The sequence below is a fragment of the Eleginops maclovinus genome, chromosome 2 (genome assembly GCF_036324505.1).
Source record: "Eleginops maclovinus isolate JMC-PN-2008 ecotype Puerto Natales chromosome 2, JC_Emac_rtc_rv5, whole genome shotgun sequence".
Lineage (NCBI taxonomy): Eukaryota > Metazoa > Chordata > Actinopteri > Perciformes > Eleginopidae > Eleginops > Eleginops maclovinus.
The window spans coordinates 1,224,026-1,243,523 of NC_086350.1; the positions used below are offsets into that span (position 1 = coordinate 1,224,026).

Consider the following 19,498-nt stretch of genomic DNA (forward strand, 5'->3'; position numbering starts at 1 on the left):
AGGGATGGGTGGATGGAGGGATGGAGGGATGGATGGATGGATGGAGGGATGGATGGATGGATGGATGGATGGATGAATGGAGGGATGGGTGGATGGAGGGATGGAGGGATGGATGGATGGATCCTCAATGCTCAAAGATCAGAAACTGCGTTTTGAAGGTTTCATTGATACTCAACACCGCAGCTGTTGTGCACATGACAATAAAGCCTTTTGGTCAACTAATTAGTGTTGCTAGGTACCCCAGGTAGGGAGAGGAACCTTTTAACTTTGTGAAAAACTACCTTGCTTTCCAAGAAACGTCTTCATACTTCATATCCACATTGACATTTTCCAAAATGACTTTCCCATTTTCCTCTGTGAAATTTGATGATGCTAACGTTAAGCTAACTTCAGCTAAGTGGTTACGTTAGCTAATGTATGTTCCTAAGTTAAAGAAGGCGGTAAAGTTTGTTTCCCCTTTGTTTCAAAAGGACGCTGTTTTATTTGATCTGTCTGGTGCTGCTACTGTGAAGCTAACTTGCTGCGTTTGCTAACTTGCTGCGTTTGCTAACGTGCGTTCCTCGGGTAAAGAAGGAACTCCAACATTCATTGAAGTTCAATGTTTGCTAACGTTGGAACCTAAACTCAGGAGAGGATTTCCAACATCTTGTTAATATTTTCTCAATCCAAAGTTGATTTAACTTTTCTTAAACTCCCTGACTTTCAAAGAATCGCCTTTTCTTTTTCACTTTTGGAAAATTACTTTTCCATAACTTTCAAATTTGATGATGCTAACATGAAGCTGACTTGTTGCGTTGGCTAACCTAAGTTCCTCAGACCCTCAGCTCCATAAAGTGTTCCCCTCTGAGTTTATACAGGGCAACAACAGACAGAGCGCTGAAGCACAGAGTCAGTTAGAGAAGGCAGTAAAGTCAGTTTCTCCTTAATTAAGATTATGAGGCCAGGATTGGGAAGCTAACTTCAGCTAACTTGTTGCTTTTGCTAATGTAGGTTCCTCAGGTAGCAAGAGGAACCAACATTTTCTTCTGCTGCACCCTGAGCTCCACAAAGTGTTCCCCTCTGAGTTTCTACAGGGCACCCACAGACAAAGCGCTGTAGCACAGAGTGAGTTAGAGAAGGCGGTAAAGGCCATCACTCAGGCCGGGACAATCCCCGCTGCACAGGGCCTCAGTATGCAGTGTAGAGTACCAGCACATCCACGCATTCACACTACAGCGCTACCAGTAGCACGGCAGAAGGCAGCCAAGTGGCACAGACGGCCATTACATAACCCGACATAAATTATCCACCGGACTGCAGAGGTGGGAGGGGATCAGCAGCAGCAGGAACTACTCTGGGGTTCAGATTTAACTATCTCTGCCTGGCACCATCAGCAGCCAAACCCTTTTAAACTGTGCACTTCAGAGTTAATGCTGACCACGGTTTACACTGTGATATTTATTATAGTGCAACCCGCACTTTTTTACTTCACCTTGCTATGAATGAATAGAAAGCTTTCTTTATACTGTATATATAAATATGTTGGATATTTAACTGCTGGTGTTTGTATACAGATACGTGCTTTTAATTAACGTTCCTTCTTTTACTTCACTTTGAATAAATGTATTTTTTTATGATTCTTTTATCTTATTTTATTCAAACGTATTTTGTTTGTATAAATATTTGATTTCATATTTTTGGACATAAAATGTTTGTGTTTATATATATAGTTATATTTTACTTCTTGTATTTCAATTGTTTTATTTGATTGGAAATGATCATTTAACGGCTAATGTTTATTAAAAAGGGTGCATTTAATTGGACATTTTGATCTAAATTCTTAATTGACTGTGTGTTTGTATTGAAACTCTTTATGTTTATATATTTTTTACTATTTTATTTGTATTTATCTGTTACTCACTTCATTCCTAAATGGAGCGTCTGTTAAAAACCCAACTTCCCCTCTGATGAATAAAGTTTAGAGTTACTCGCACTTATTTAATTTAATGCCTTGTGATTTGAATTGCCTCTGAACTTCGGCAGCTGTTCATTTCCTGCAGATGCGCTAACATAAAAGGCCGATTTGTATTGGAGGTGTTAGGAAAGTGCAGTTTGATTGGATGTTGTTGCAGGAAGTGCCTGCAGGTTCAGCAGGCAGCGTACTCTGTCTGAAAGGAAAGGTGCTTCAGCATTCTGCACACAGGACCTCCCTCTGTTCTCTGCTGCTGCTTTATAAAGCTCTCAGTGGTTTATTCCTGATCTTCTGTTGTATTATGGAGCGTCCGGGTCTGCTCCCTGTGCCCAGACTCAAAACTGAACATGGAGAAGCACTGTTTAGTTTCATGCTCCACATATCTGGAAACCTCCCAGAGAACTGTTTTAAATCAGGACTAAAGACCGTTGTGATTTCAGCTGATCCTACAGCGAGTTTACGCCAACGCAGGAGCAGAAACTGGGCTCATATTTAAGAAGCACTGCCTGGTCCCACAGTTTGATCCGAGTTCCCCCTCACTGATAGACCGTGTTAGCGACTCCTCTACGAAGGAGGTTCTTCCAATTGGATCAGTGTATTCTTGCAAATGCCTGTGACTTTCCGAAAAGTACTTGGATAAAATAAGTCTACACTTTAAAAAAATAACTTCACTTTTTTTCTATTCTATTTTCAATTCTAAAATGACTTGTTTTCATACCACACTTACCACATGTTTATGTATCAAAAGGAATTACATTTGAAGTATTTGTTGTCTCTTTCCAAAACTTTTTTTAAATGACCACATTTAAAAAAGATGTCCTAGTTTAAAACAAATGTAAATATAAAATGACCTCAAACAAAGTGATGTTCTTTTGAAAAACCCCACAAAATGTTTCCAAAATGATGAGATTTTGACTCAATGATTCTCTTTGAGGGCTGCACTATCCAAGAACAGTATTCATGACGGAGGTCTGACTGAATCATAGAGCCGAATCTCTCCTGACATTTCTCCATTGCCCTCCTGCAGGGCCGGTTAATACTAATACTAAGAGCCCCCCCCCCCTCATATATTTACTGAGCTGAGGTGTGTTTAAAGCTGCCTGCTGTCCGTTCTGCTCCAGCAGACAATGTTCTTCTGCCTGACAACCACATCCTGGACTTCATATATTTCAGCCACGTAAGCGCTCTGATGAGAACAACACAGGTGGGAAGTAACCGAGTACTCTTAATCACAGTCCTTAAAACTAGCTGCACCTTTACCAGCTCTGAGAACACTTTACTGATCAATCATTATAAAACATATCAGAGATATTATTCTGAAATGGACCAATCAGACAATGACTACTTTTACTGTCGCTACTTTAAGTACATTTAGAGGAGAGTACTTTCTACTTTCACTGGAGGAACATTTAGAATACTTTCACTGTGACAGAGTATTCCTACACTCTGGTACTTCTACTTTACTCAAGTACAAGACCTGAGTACTTCTACTTTACTCAAGTACAAGATCTGAGTACTTCTACTTTACTCAAGTACAAGACCTGAGTACTTCTACTTTACTCAAGAACAAGACCTGAGTACTTCTACTTTACTCAAGTACAAGATCTGAGTACTTCTACTTTACTCAAGAACAAGATCTGAGTACTTCTACTTTACTCAGTACAAGATCTGAGTACTTCTACTTTACTCAAGTACAAGATCTGAGTACTTCTACTTTACTCAAGAACAAGACCTGAGTACTTCTACTTTACTCAAGTACAAGATCTGAGTACTTCTACTTTACTCAAGTACAAGATCTGAGTACTTCTACTTTACTCAAGTACAAGATCTGAGTACTTCTACTTTACTCAAGTACAAGATCTGAGTACTTCTACTTTTACTCAAGTACAAGATCTGAGTACTTCTACTTTACTCAAGTACAAGATCTGAGTACTTCTACTTTACTCAAGTACAAGATCTGAGTACTTCTACTTTACTCAAGAACAAGATCTGAGTACTTCTACTTTACTCAAGTACAAGATCTGAGTACTTCTACTTTACTCAAGTACAAGACCTGAGTACTTCTACTTTACTCAAGTACAAGACCTGAGTACTTCTACTTTACTCAAGTACAAGATCTGAGTACTTTCACTCAAGTACAAGACCTGAGTACTTCTACTTTACTCAAGTACAAGATCTGAGTACTTTTACTCAAGTACAAGACCTGAGTACTTCTACTTTACTCAAGAACAAGATCTGAGTACTTCTACTTTACTCAAGTACAAGACCTGAGTACTTTTACTCAAGTACAAGATCTGAGTACTTTTACTCAAGTACAAGACCTGAGTACTTCTACTTTACTCAAGTACAAGATCTGAGTACTTCTACTTTACTCAAGTACAAGACCTGAGTACTTTTACTCAAGAACAAGACCTGAGTACTTCTACTTTACTCAAGTACAAGACCTGAGTACTTCTACTTTACTCAAGTACAAGATCTGAGTACTTCTACTTTACTCAAGTACAAGACCTGAGTACTCCCCCCCTCTAAGAACATGGAGTCCCTCAGTGTTTGGTGAGTTGAGGGGGGGTCTTCTTCTGACTCTAGTTGTAAGGTTCTGCAGAAACAGAGACGGTGAGTTTTTTAAAGTTCTGCAGGAATAAAGTGCCCCCCCCACCCCCACCCCCCTCTTCTGTTTTTCCTGCCTCACCTATAATGATGGTGCATGCACTCAGCAGCCCGATCTCCTTCTTCAGAGTCACCCTGTCCGGGATCTTCTTCTTCTCCTCCTCCTCCTCTTCTTCATTCTTTTTCTTCTTCTTCTCGGGGGTGCAGATGGGTCCATCCATGTCCTCCTGCCCGGTCCTCCCTATGCTGCTGTCCTCTCCACGCTCTGTATTCATGCACTGTGAATGGGCTGCGCATGCGCAACAACCTGCCTGCTGTCCGGGGCAGAATGTTAAATACCCTGCACTCTCAGTGAGGCGTTCAGGGACCCTGGGAGGAACCTGATCTCACCCCCCTCCCCTTGTGTTTTTTCAGCTCCTTAAAAATAAATAATAAAAACACAGTAAAAACAAATGTTTGGTGTAACATAATACCAGAGCTGGGAAGGAGGAGGAGGAGGAGGAGGAGGAGGAGGAGGAGGAGAAGAAGAAGACCCATCCAAGCCATAAAGACTAATAAATAAATAATTAAAAGTGGAGAATTATTATACTGTCTATCTGTCATGCATCTGCATGTATGAATGTATTTATTGCCTGGCCAACATTATATTTAACTGAGCAGCACATTCTGCTTCCTAAGTGCTTTTACTCATAAGTACATTTCCTAATCGTACTTAAATCCTTTACTAAAGCACCATCCTTCATGCAGTACAGTGTGGTGTATACTTTCCCCACCACTGCCCCATCAGAGAGCCACAGCGAGAGGAAAGCTGCACGTCACAGTTCCTGAATGAAAGTGAAAGTCTTTCTGATCCAGAGCAGAGCTGCAGCCGAGACAAGCCTCTCTATTTCTCCCTAAAGAAACACTCAACTGAATCCTCAACGCCACAGCAGCACCTCTGCCAAACACCTGTGAGTACAGACACAACTTCCACCAACCGAATATCTAGCGGACATTTACTTTAGACTAGAATCCAGAGGACGGGGACTCCAGAGGAACTTCAGAGGAACGCATGCTAAAGCTACCGGAACTGGAGTGTCTCTGGGCTCCTGCAGCGTGTCTCTGTCCGTGTCTCCACATGCGTTGCCCTCTGTTATAGTTCAAACAAATACAGAATTGAATCTCATTTATTTTTGCTTCATAAAGGTTATGTTGCACATTTTACCGAACCAATTACGTAAAACTTCTAGCTGCAATATCATTATTTACGCTGTCTTCACAGGAGATACCTCCTCTCTCTCTCTCTCTCCCTCCCTCGCTCGCTCTCTCATCTGTAAAGTAACTAAAGGTATTAAATGCATGTAGTGGAGTAAAAGCACACCATGTACTTCTGATAGATGTAGAAAGTAGCAAAACTTGAAATACTCAATACAAGTATCTCACATATACTTAACCCTTAGATACAGGAGTGACTGAACCCTACACTCTTCTACAGTGGGTCAAAATGTTAGTCTAATATTTGTTTTTTATGCCATTTTTGTAATGTTGGTTAAGAATAATCGCTTGTATAATATTTTATATTTCGATCCAGAAAAGAATGATTTTATTTTTTATTTTTCACTATTTATAATTTTAATTTTGAATAAACATTATCAACACACGCACACACACACCTGTTAGATAGCTACTATAGCAAGCCTTAGCTAACTACAATATTGGTATTGTATACCAATATTTGTGAACCATTTTGTTAGTGTTGCACAGAGACAGGAACCTTTTGTCCATAGCCTGCATGAATTAGGTTTGATCAAATTCAGCCGTACCCTTCTGATACAATAGTCAAGCACTGGCATTATATCACAGTCATTGGTTTTGTTTTTAAACTGTCATACTTCTTTTTGAGGAAGACGATAATCGAAAGATATCTAATACCAATGTTCTTTTTGTCCTCAGAGTGTAGACATGTCTGCTGCCAGCTGTCTGCTGTCTGAAGATCAGTTCCTGTGCTCCATCTGTCTGGATGTGTTCACTGCTCCAGTCACCATACCATGTGGACACAACTTCTGTAAAGCCTGCATCACTCAACACTGGGACACTAAAGTCCCCTATCAGTGTCCCAACTGTAATAAGCTCTTCTACTCAAGACCTGAGCTGCTGGTCAACACCTTCATCTCTGAGATGGCTGCTCAGTTCAGACAGTCAGCTCAACAGGAAGCCAGCAGCAGCAGCTCAGAGCAACAAGCTGTCCAACCAGGAGAAGTTCCCTGTGACGTCTGCACTGGAACCACACTGAAGGCCCTGAAGTCTTGCCTGGTGTGTCTGGTCTCCTACTGTGAGACTCACCTGGAGCCTCACCTGACAACTCAGGCCTGAAGAAACACCATCTGATCGACCCTGTGGAGAACCTGGAAGGCAGGATGTGTGTGAAGCACGATAAACAGCTGGAGCTGTTCTGTAAGACCGACCAGGTGTGTGTCTGCATCCACTGCACCTATTCAGACCACAAGACCCATGATATGGTTCCTCTGAAAGAAGGATATGAAGGAAAGAAGGCTGAGCTGGGGAAGACAGAGGCTGAAACTCAGCAGATGATCCAGAAGAGACGCCTGAAGATTCAGGAGATGAAACGCTCAGTGGAGCTCAGTAAGGAAGCAGCAGACAGAGAGATAGCAGGTGGTGTTCAGGTCTTCACCGCTCTGAAGGAGTCTGTTGAGAGAAGCCAGGCCGACCTCATCGTCACCATCAGAGAGAAGCAGAGAGAGACAGAGGAACAGGCTGAAGGCTTCATCAAAGAGCTGGAACAGGAGATCTCTGAGCTGGAGAAGAGAAGCACTGAGGTGGAGCTGCTCTCACACTCTGAAGACCAGCTCCACCTCCTCCAAAGCTTCACCTCCCTGAACGCTGCTCCACCCACCAAGGACTGGACAGGAGTCAGGGTCCGTCCACCTTCATATGAGGGGACTGTGGTGAGAGCTTTGGCTCAGCTGGAGGAGACGCTCAGTCAGCTGTTCGCTGAGGTCGAGCTGAAGAGGGTCCAGCAGTATGAGGTGGATGTGACTCTGGATCCGGATACAGCAAGTCCTGACCTCATCCTGTCTGATGATGGAAAACAAGTTCGATATACAGTGGGGCAAAAAAGTATTTAGTCAGCCACCAATTGTGAAAGTTCTCCCATTTAAAAAGATGAGAGAGGCCTGTCATTTTTATCATAGGTACACTTCAACTATGAGAGACAGAATGAGAAAAAAAAATCCAGGAAATCACATTGTAGGATTTTTAATGAATTAATTGGTAAATTCCTCTGTAAAATAAGTATTTGGTCACCTACAAACAAGCAAGATTTCTGGCTCTCACAGACCTGTAACTTCTTCTTTAAGAGGCTCCTCTGTCCTCCACTCGTTACCTGTATTAATGGCACCTTTTTGAACTCGTTATCAGTATAAAAGACACCTGTCCACAACCTCAAACAGTCATACTCCAAACTCCACTATGGCCAAGACCAAAGAGCTGTCAAAGGAGACCAGAGACAAAATTGTAGACCTGCACCAGGCTGGGAAAACTGAATCTGCAATAGGTAAGCAGCTTGGTGTAAAGAAATCAACTGTGGGAGCAATTATTAGAAAATGGAAGACATACAAGACCACTGCTAATCTCCCTCGATCTGGGGCTCCACACAAGATCTCACCCCGTGGGGTCAAAATTATCACAAGAACGGTGAGCAAAAATCCCAGAACCACACGGGGGGACCTAGTGAATGACCTGCAGAGAGCTGGGACCAAAGTAACAGAGGCTACCATCGGTAACACACTACGCCGCCAGGGACTTAAATCCTGCAGTTCCACACGTGTCCCCCTGCTTAAGCCAGTACATGTCCAGGCCCGTCTGAAGTTTGCTAGAGGGCATTTGGATGATCCAGAAGAGGATTGGGAGAATGTCATATGGTCAGATGAAACCAAAATAGAACTTTTTGGTAAAAACTCAACTCATCGTGTTTGGAAGAGAAAGAATGCAGAGTTGCATCCAAAGAACACCATACCTACTGTGAAGCATGGGGGTGGAAACATCATGCTTTGGGGCTGTTTTTCTGCAAAGGGACCAGGACGACTGATCCGTGTAAAGGAAAGAATGAATGGGGCCATGTATCGTGAGATTTTGAGTGAAAACCTCCTTCCATCAGCAAGGGCACTGAAGATGAAGCGTGGCTGGGTCTTTCAGCATGACCATGATCCCAAACACACCGCCAGGGCAACGAAGGAGTGGCTTCGTAAGAAGCATTTCAAGGTCCTGGAGTGGCCTAGCCAGTCTCCAGATCTCAACCCCATAGAAAATCTTTGGAGGGAGTTGAAAGTCCGTGTTGCCCAGCGACAGCCCCAAAACATCACTGCTTTAGAGGAGATCTGCATGGAGGAATGGGCCAAAATACCAGCAACAGTGTGTGAAAACCTTGTGAAGACTTACAGAAAACGTTTGACCTCTGTCATTGCCAACAAAGGGTATATAACAAAGTATTGAGATGAACTTTTGTTATTGACCAAATACTTATTTTCCACAATCATTTGAAAATAAATTCTTTAAAAATCCTACAATGTGATTTCCTGGATTATTTTTTCTCATTCTGTCTCTCATAGTTGAGGTATACCTATGATAAAAATTACAGGCCTCTCTCATCTTTTTAAATGGGAGAACTTGCACAATTGGTGGCTGACTAAATACTTTTTTGCCCCACTGTAGGTTGGGGAGAAAAGATCTTCAAGGCAATCCAGAGAGATGTGATGCTAGTTGCTCTGTGTTAGCAAAGCAGAGTTTCTCTTCAGGAAGATTTTATTTTGAGGTTCAGGTTAAAGGAAATACTGCCTGGACTTTAGGAGTGGTCAGAGAGTCGGTCAACAGGAAGGGAGAGATCACAGAGACCCCTGAGAATGGTGTCTGGACCATCGGTTTGAGGAGTAACAGAAACTACTACGCTTGCTCTGACCCTGATGTCCGTCTCTCTCTGAAGTCTCAGCCTCAGAAGGTGGGGGTGTTTGTGGATTATGAGGAGGGTCTGGTCTCCTTTTATGATGTTGGTTCTGAAGCTCTGATCTACTCCTTCACTGGCTGCTTCTTCACTGAGAAACTCTACCCATGCTTCAGTACTCTGGAAAATCCCTCTGGCTTTGTTTCATATTTTAATTACAATGTTGACCCTCTGATCATCACTCCGGTTGTTCACACAGAGTAAAAACATGTGGATTTTCCACAGAGCGATTCATAGTGATTAGCTGGTGACGTTCAGGGTTTTATTGTTTTTTCAGACGCTTCCTTTTCTTCTGTTAACACGTCTTTGATGTCTCACATATGTCCTTCTGCTTATAACGACAAAAACCCAAGCCCAGCTCACTGATCTATATCATCCAACACAGGTTCATGGTTCTAATGATTGAATACCTGCCCTAGGTCTGTTAAATCCACAGAAAACAATATGTTCTTAGGAATGACAAGCATTAAAAGGTCCAAAAGTGTCCCTGGTGCTGAGGGCAGAGCCTTTAGTCTGATCATTGAATATATCACCGCAGTTGAACCCCGGCACACATCTCTGAAAGAAGCAGTCGTGCACAGAGCGTTGGGCGGGTGGCATTAATTGCCGGTGCACATCGTTCAGAAGAATATGAAATGTTGGTCATATTGGTGACGGAGTATACATTGGACTTTGGTGTAAGAAAGCAAACCAGAGTTCTGTTTTAAAGCGAAGGGTTGATAATTATACAAATTAAGATCACTAAGGGCATATGTTTGATTTGATTGTGTCCTACTAATCATTTAGGAATTGCTTGATTCAACAGTTGATTGATAGTTAAATTGAATGACCTGTTTGTTTATTGAAGTCAATTAAAGGGTTAAACCAACTGAAACTCCACATGATGTTAAATAATGATTTCAGTTATAAAGGATATGCTACACAATGTTAAAGGTGCTTCATTTTTTTTCATTACATCAATTTGAATATTGTAATGCCAGACACTGATGTGTTGAGTAATTGGAATGATAGGAATATTTCCTCCTCTGCTAACTCTTGGCGACGGGCCACAGAGGTGGAGCAACACTGAGACAGGAGAGTCATAACTTCACAGAAACGAAAGGTAAAGTTAGTGTGAGCAGAGCTGCAGTCCAGACCGTCTCTCTGTTCCTCTCTGAAGAAACAACTGAATCCAGCAGCTTCTTCTCAGCCACAGCCGAACACTGGTGAGTGCACTACAGACACAGCTCACTAATTATTTGAACCAGGTTTGGTTTAATCAGAGGCTGAGGGTTGTAGATCTGTTTTATATCAAATGTAAGGACTGAGGGAGGATTGAGCCTCGAGTACAAAGCAGAGATAAAACCAGACCAGGTGAACCCGGCTAGTGAGGGTCAGAAAGAACACAGTCACTGCTAGCATTAGCTTAAGCTAATTCCAGACCTGTTTCCTGTCTGAACTCAAAGCCTCAGCTCTGCTCAGACAGGAAGTGCCTCTCAGGGCCGCAGCCAGGGAGAATATTAAAGATATTTACCTTCCTTAAATATAATCTAATAACAAAATGAGCAGCATGGAAGCAGTGTTGTTGTACTAACAAAAGTGACAGTAATGGAGGGGTCACATTGTGTTTTTAATGCTTTTCCATTTAATTTATTTAGGATCTTACAAATGTACACAAGACCCAGAAAGCTTCGGATGATATTACTGCACAAAGACATGATCAGTTTAGTTTATCCTAAATGTCTTTTTTATAAGTTGAATAACCAACCAGCAGCTGAGATCCAAAGGTTAGTTTGACACTGTTGACCACAACATATTGCTAGACCGTCTGGTTGGGAGTTTCGGCAACAGTTCTAAATTGGTTTGAATCTTACTTAAAGGACAGGAAACACTTTGTCTCTATAGGCAGCTACACATCAGAGCTGACAAATATGACATGTGGGGTTCCTCATGGCTCCATCTTAGGACCTCTGCTTTTTAACATCTACATGCTACAAGTTACCATAGCTCTGCAGACGATACACACATTTACATTACCATTTCACCAGGAGACTATGCTCCAATTCAAACACTGAGTAAGAGCATTCAACGAATCAATGACTGGATGAATCAGAACTTTCTCCAATTAAACAAAGACAAAACTGAGGTAATGAATAAAGCAAGAAGCCTCGGTGTAGTCCTGGACTCTGACCTGAACTTCAACAGTCACATTAAAACAGTAACTGAGTCCGCCTGCTATCACCTGAGAACAGATCTAGGATTAAAGGACTGATGTCACAGCAGGATCTGGAAAACCTGTCCATGCTTTCATCTTCAGTAGACTGGACTACTGTAACGGTGTCTCTACAGGTCTCTAAAACATCTGTTAGGAAGCTGCAGCTGATTCAGAACGCTGCTGCTCAAGTCCTCACTAACACTGAGAGAGGGGATCACATCAGTCCAGTTCTAAGGTCTTTACTCTGAGAGAGGGGATCACATCAGTCCAGTTCTGAGGTCTTTACTCTGAGAGAGGGGATCACATCAGTCCAGTTCTGAGGTCTTTACTCTGAGAGAGGGGATCACATCAGTCCAGTTCTGAGGTCTTTACACTGAGAGAGGGGATCACATCAGTCCAGTTCTGAGGTCTTTACTCTGGCTTCCTGTCTGTCAGAGAACTGGTCTCAAAGTTCTGCTGCTGGTTTATAAAGCATTGATTGGTTTAGGCCCAGAATACATCTCTGATCTCCTGCTACATTATGAACCATCCAGAACTCTCAGGTCTTCTGGGACGGCTCGGCTCTCTGTCCCAAGACTCAAAACTAAAAAAGGAGAAGCAGCGTTTAGCTTTTAAGCACCCACTATCTGGAATAACCTCCCAGAACCCCGCAGGTCCGCTACAACTCTTACTATTTTTAAATCCAGGCTGAAAACATTTTTTTTGTTACCGCTGCTTTTGATTGAGCTGCTCATATGTCACGCTGCAGTGTGGATTTTATTCATGTATTCTATAGCTCTTGTGTTTATCGTATTATCTTTGCTTTTGAATCCTGTTTTTAAATGATATTTTAAAAATGTGTTTCTGCTGCATTTGTTTCCAAATGTTTTTAGCACTTTGAATTGTAATGTGCGGAAATGTGCGATATAAAGAAACTTGCCTTGGCTCGAAAAGTGACTTGCATCAGTGAGCTTAATAAACGATGTGAACACACAGAGAGAGTAGCGAGATCAACCTCCTCGTGTTTAGTCTTCAAATATCTCCATTAAACTTCACACTATTAAACTCAGAGGGATTTTTGGAAACACTCTGAACTTGCGGTGCTGAAAAGAAAAGGAGAGCTCGTTGTCTCTCTTGTCATCCGCCCCAGTCTCCAGCTGAACTGAAACATTTTCAGATGTACTCTAACACTGAACGCTGTTTTTATCAGTGATCAACAAGCTCACCCTGCACACCGGTCGGACTCGTTGCCCCACATGTTTTCATAGGGCGGTACATTTGAATGCTTGTACCATGGTTACAACCGGTTTGTGGCCCCCAATAAAAGAGATGCACACCAGACTGAGAAATGGTGAACTGAGTATGATTAAAGTCAGTCACACATTAAAGGCACAGTCATGAATGGAAGTGGGAGTCAGTGAAGTCAGCGCTAAATGTACGCAGCGTGTTGTCAGAGCAAGACAAAAGACAACAAGTAAAACTCTCTTTGTCACGAGTCTGACGCTCTGGGGTTCAGGCCTCCATCACAGGAGTGTCTGAAGTGCTTCACTCAGACTGAAGTTATCGCTCTCACCTTCCTGAGTCGCTGACAGACACACAGTCTGCAGGTCAGACTAATGAACAGTCAGAGAGCATCTTGCATCAAGGGGAGGAGTGAAGGCAGCGACTGCACATATTGCACAATCGACTTCAGATATTTCAAGAATTCAAAGACATTCAAATAAACCACCTATTGGCACAATGTCCTCCATGCGTCATCTTGATGTACTCTCCTTTATAAGAACTGAAATTGCAACCGTCTGCGTGCTTTCCCTGCATGTCCAAGTCTCCAAATCTTAAAATTGCCCACAATCAAAAATGAATAGAAAATCAACAAAATGACGTCTGATTGAAACAAGCTACAGCTCTCTGCGGGGCATGGTCCTTATCAAACGTGTGACGTTTTGAAAGGGTTTGACCATTTAGAGGTGAGATATAGCATTTCTTTGCTCATGGAAATGGATCGTACTTTATCGCACTTCTACAGCCAAGTCGTTATACCCAGACACACAACCTTGACTATCAAGACCCCCCCCCCCCCCCTTCAGGCTTATCTGATCAAATTTCAGAGAGATCTAAATAATGTGGGAGGAGGATGAATTTGTATTCCAAAAGTTGTTACTCCCTGGTCCCAGCAGGGGGCGCTATGGAAATGAGTGACTTTAGTCTTGCAGCTGACTTCAGGGTGGGACTGTGATCACCCATGGGAGAGTTACACATTTTAGGACTAAATATGGTCGAGTTACAGCTACCTTCTGTTTCTTGGCGTGAGATGTATTTTTTTAACCAAGCCACGGAAAGATCGTATTGATGTGGCAAACACTGTAGAACTCATGGTGAAGTGGATCCTGATAAAACTGCAGTGGCGGGCCGTGCATTTCACACCTAGGCCTTCAGTGATGTCCTACACAGTCCTACCTGAATTATTCCACCTCTTAATGCCATCATTATGACGCCATGGCTCTAGAAACTATACATTTAGACAGAAACGCAGTATAACCGGGCGTTGCATCACCTTAACATAGTCAAGTACAACAGAGTTATACTAATATTTCTGAAGCATTTATAATCAATACATCAGCATTTACAGTTAACTCAATGAATCAGATTATCTGACAAACCGCTCCTTGACACCTGTGTCTGTCACATAACGCAGAACAAGTGCCAGCTGTGCTACATTACCCACATCTGACGTCTCGTCCACCATAACAGCGACAAAGGGTGCTTTTTAATCTCCATTTTGATCTCTCCTCCCATCACTTCAGCAAGAGCATAAATCAGGTCGTTTTGTATTTTGCCTGACGTCCCAGTAAACATGTTGTTTGTGTACAGGTGGTAATGCAAATCTGTGTTGTTCTCAGCAAGAAAAGAAGAAGCTCCACGTAGTTTCCTCTGTTTCTGGACTCGGCGCTTTCATCGTGTCCCATAAATGAAAGTTCCTGTTTACCCAAAAACAGGACACAATCAATCAGTCTTTCAATATTTCCCTATTTTTGTTCACCCTTTCGTTGTGGAGCTCCGTTTCCCTGCGCACTTGTTCGTTGAGCTGTAGATCCACTCGGGTGTCCCCAAAGGTTTTCAAAAGCACCAGTGCTTCCAAGTGCCCAGCTGTGCTTTGGTGTCTCGTTGCTGCCTTGGTTAGACAACTCAAGTTTGCAAATGTAGTGTGGCTCCAAACACCAAATCGATCAGTTGCAAATACCAGGCATTCCCGGCAGTACAATTTGCAGTGCCTCTCGGAGGCTGTGAGCCAGGGGTACCGCTCGTAGTTTCCCTGCTGTGCTAGGCTCGCTAGCGTTGGAGTTGGTCGTTCCCTTTTCAAGATGTGTAGCTTTACTTGAAAAGTTCGTTTTGAAAATGGCGTTGTAATTATATCTGCGACCAAATTGATCTCTTCTCCTCCTTCAGCCATTGTGGGTTGAAAAAATAGCTTGTAGAAATCTACACAAATTAGCTCGCTCAAGTTCTAGTTCTGTTTGCTAGCTTTGCCCATAGACTGTATGGCTCTGCCTACTGACTAGCTCTGCCTCTCAATAGTGCGTATCCAATCAGAAGATGTGCACGTGCTAACGTTAGCGTACGCCTGCTAGCTGGCCCGTTGTCGCCACCTCGAAATCTGATTGGTTAACGCCACAGTTTTGTTTGCGTTCACTTTAAGCTACAGCCGCCCGCACTGTTGATTCTGAAGGCCTAAGGGCAGATTTCTTTGACCCTAGCAACACATTATGGCTGAAATATGATTGGATAAAAGCTCTAACATAAAGGCCAGCCCTCCAAATCTCGTTCTGAGGCTGGAAGCAGCGCAGCCAAGACGAACGCTATAAAATGAAGAGAATAGACTATGGGGAATAATTCAATACGTATTTGTGGAAAAAATATATCAACATTTAATTTATATTCTGATGATGTTTAGGCCAGCAGAGAAGGCCTTGCTGGCCCTGACGGCCCACCACTGTAAAACTGTATGCGTTGATGATTTGAAAAAATATTGGGGGACTTCCTGTTGGGTTTACGATATGCCTCTCACTCACTTTTTTGATCGTCCCACCATGCTACATATGTCTACCAACTTTCAGATTTGTAAGTGAAAGCACAGCCAAACTGTGATCACTAGGGGGCGCTACAGAGACCTTTTGCTAGTACCAATTATGAAACCTCCATCAGATACTGTATATATTTACAACTGACCTGCCAAGTGTTCAAAATATCTCAACTTTTTAAGCATGCCAAGGGCCTCAAAAACGCAATTAATTTGACTGAAAAAGATAATGAATAGAATTCCTCCAGTTTCAGTAGGTCTTCGCTCCGACTTAAGTCGAGCTCAGGCCCTAAATAGGGCTATAACTTTATTAACCCTCTGAGGTTTAAGCCCTTTTTCCATATGTTTGGCTCGCCTAGTCTTTTTTTGTAAAAATGCTATTAAAACATGCCCCTGTACTGCAGAACCAAGTAATATACACGTGTTATACATAGCAAGCTGAGCTATCAGCATATAGGCTCCAGTGATGTCACATGGATGTACAAATAGGAATGAGACCATAAGTCCAAAAGAGAAAACAAGACGAAAATGTTACCAGAAATGTATTCAAATCCCACAGTGAAAAGTAGTCTTACATTCTCTAGACATCAGAAAATAGTTCTTTCAAGTCTTTCAAATCAATATTTCAAAGCACCAAGATCAACATGCTTTTTGTCACTAAGGTTAGTTGTGCCATTCCTCAAAGCAGTTTGTGTCAGAAACAAGCCAGAGAGCCCCAGTACACTGTCTACACCTCAAGGGGGGCACTTGCTGGCATGCATGGCCTGCCTACAACATCTTGAATCTTGAAATCTCAAAAAACACTTTTCCTAGAATTGATTACATCGCTTGAAAATGGTACAAACAAGCGACAAGTGATGAAGGTGTGGCGCTGGGCCTGATCGTGCATTCGAAAGTGAAACTTTCCGTTGTGGAGATTTTCCCTCGAGAGTGATTTGACTGTAATAATAAACACAACGATGATAGTCGATGGGATTACATTGACAGCAATATGTATAGTGGGGTAGGAAGTACTCGACCATTTATTGAAGTTAAAGTATTCCTATTTGGACATTTACAAGAAAAAGTACAAAATAAATAATTCAAAAGAATTTTTAAAAGTAAAACATATTATTGGATTCTAATTATTGATGCAATTTTATAAAATATCACAATTTAGTTGATTATTTTATTTTGTAATATCTGCAGGAACAAACTATGTGTAGGTTAATGTTTGTTATTTATTAATAATTACATTTAGTCTCAACAATTTAATATCATATTTGATTCATTTATTAGTGTTGTGAAAAAGATCTATATGGTATCACTTACTATCTGGGCTCCGTTTCACTCAGTTTGTTAGTTACTATTTGTATGGAATTCAGGAAGGCTCATAGATTTGAGTTCAACAAATTATTAAAATATATGCTTTCTGTCCTCAGAGTGTAGACATGTCTGCTGCCAGCTGTCTGCTGACTGAAGATCAGTTCCTGTGCTCCATCTGTCTGGATGTGTTCACTGCTCCAGTCAGCATACCATGTGGACACAACTTCTGTAAAGCCTGCATCACTCAACACTGGGACACTAAAGTCCCCTATCAGTGTCCCAACTGTAAAGAGCTTTCAACATAAAGCCTGAGCTGCGCGTAAACACCTTCATCTCTGAGATGGCTGCTCAGTTCAGACAGTCAGCTCAACAGGAAGCCAGCAGCAGCAGCTCAGAGCAACAAGCTGTCCAACCAGCAGAAGTTCCCTGTGACGTCTGCACTGGAACCAGACTGAAGGCCCTGAAGTCCTGCCTGGTGTGTCTGGTCTCCTACTGTGAGACTCACCTGGAGCCTCACCTGACAGCTTCACGTCTGAAAAGACATCAGCTGATCGACCCTGTGGAGAACCTGGAAGGCAGGATGTGTGTGAAGCACGATAAACTGCTGGAGCTGTTCTGTAAGACCGACCAGGTGTGTGTCTGCATGCTCTGCACCTGTTTCAGACCACAAGACCCATGATGTGGTTCCTCTGAAAGAAGGATATGAAGGAAAGAAGGCTGAGCTGGGGAAGACAGAGGCTGAAACTCAGCAGATGATCCAGAAGAGACGCCTGAAGATTCAGGAGATGAAACGCTCAGTGGAGCTCAGTAAGGAAGCAGCAGACAGAGAGATAGCAGGTGGTGTTCAGGTCTTCACCGCTCTGAAGGAGTCTGTTGAGAGAAGCCAGGCCGAGCTCATCGTCACCATCAGAGAGAAGCAGAGAGAGACAGAGGAACAGGCTGAAGGCTTCATCAAAGAGCTGGAACAGGAGATCTCTGAGCTGGAGAAGAGAAGCACTGAGGTGGAGCTGCTCTCACGCTCTGAAGACCAGCTCCACCTCCTCCAAAGCTTCACCTCCCTGAACGCTGCTCCACCCACCAAGGACTGGACAGGAGTCAGGGTCCGTCCTCCTTCATATGAGGGGACTGTGGTGAGAGCTGTGACTCAGCTGGAGGAGACGCTCAGTCAGCTGTTCGCTGAGGTCGAGCTGAAGAGGGTCCAGCAGTATGAGGTGGATGTGACTCTGGATCCGATACAGCAAGTCCTGACCTCATCCTGTCTGATGATGGAAAACAAGTTCGACCAAGTAGGAGGAGGATGGATGTCCCAGACGATCCAGAGAGATTTGATCCTTGTCCCTGTGTCTTAGCAAAGCAGAGTTTCTCTTCAGGAAGATTTTATTACGAGGTTCAGGTTAAAGGAAATACTGCCTGGACTTTAGGAGTTGTCAGAGAGTCGATCAACAGGAAGGGAAAGATCATAGAGACCCCTGAGAATGGTGTCTGGACCATCGGTTTGAGGAAAGACAACGACTACTACGTTTCCTCTGACCATGAAAGCTTTCTCTGTCTGAAGTCTCAGCCTGAGAAGGTGGGGGTGTTTGTGGATTATGAGGAGGGTCTGGTCTCCTTTTATGATGTTGGTTCTGCCGCTCTGATCTACTCCTTCACTGGCTGCTGCTTCACTGAGAAACTCTACCCATGCTTCAGTACTCTGAAGAAAATCTTTCCGGAAATTTGGATTATAATTGTTGACCCTCTGATCATCACTCCTGTCCATCACAGAGAGTAAAAACCTTTGGATTTTCCACAGAGGATGTATTATGATTTAGTTCAATAAATGTACATTAACTGGTGATGTTCAGGGGTTTTGTTTAAATATGAACCTGCATTTTAATAAACTTCTTTCTTGGAATTGAAAGAATATGATTCACAATTTTGCAAATGAAGGCCATTTAGAAAAGCATTTTTTATGAGTTTCTTTTTATTTACTGTATGTGAAGGAATGGCTTGATTTGAATGTTGTTCATGATTGTTAGGATGATAATAATGTTCATCTTCTGTGCTTTGTTGCTATCTGTACGGGATAAGATGTTGAGGTACATTTCTGCATGGTGTGTTGATATGGCCTCAGTGTTTTAGAGTATGTTATCGGACCACAGGAAGGATAGCTTAAGGAACCTGCTACTGCTAAAGGGGGTCATAATAATCTAAATGTAATAAAAACATAAGGACACATTATGAACACCACCTTTTTTCTTCAAATTAATAAATCACAGCAAAGAAAAGTGTGTATTGTGTTTCATTACATCATAGATATAGCAAAGCTCAGAAATGGCTGAAACTATAAAGCATCACTTGATTTGTTGAGACATGCCATGGTTAGCTTTCCATGGATTCTTTATTGAA

General features: G+C 42.5%; 2 protein-coding genes and 1 pseudogene across 2 annotated transcripts in view; 2 read left to right on the forward strand and 1 right to left on the reverse strand.

Moving 5' to 3' along the window:
* Positions 1-4,855, reverse strand: part of slc7a10b (solute carrier family 7 member 10b) — a 15,004-nt gene extending 10,149 nt beyond the window's left edge. The window contains 2 exon segments of the mRNA XM_063907672.1: positions 4,641-4,788; positions 4,790-4,855. Coding sequence (XP_063763742.1) covers positions 4,641-4,788; positions 4,790-4,855 — 214 coding nt within the window.
* Positions 4,856-5,384: 529 nt separating this feature from the next.
* On the forward strand, positions 5,385-10,422 carry LOC134876664 (probable E3 ubiquitin-protein ligase TRIML1; annotated as a pseudogene).
* A 195-nt stretch (positions 10,423-10,617) lies between these two features.
* Positions 10,618-19,377, forward strand: LOC134876674 (E3 ubiquitin-protein ligase TRIM41-like). Its single transcript, XM_063901728.1, is given in 6 exon segments — positions 10,618-10,759; positions 17,227-17,401; positions 17,404-17,765; positions 17,767-17,947; positions 18,068-18,337; positions 18,340-19,377. Coding segments are annotated over 5 exon segments (1,521 nt in total). The 5' UTR covers positions 10,618-10,759; positions 17,227-17,235; the 3' UTR covers positions 18,882-19,377.
* The last annotated feature ends 121 nt before the right edge of the window (positions 19,378-19,498 follow it).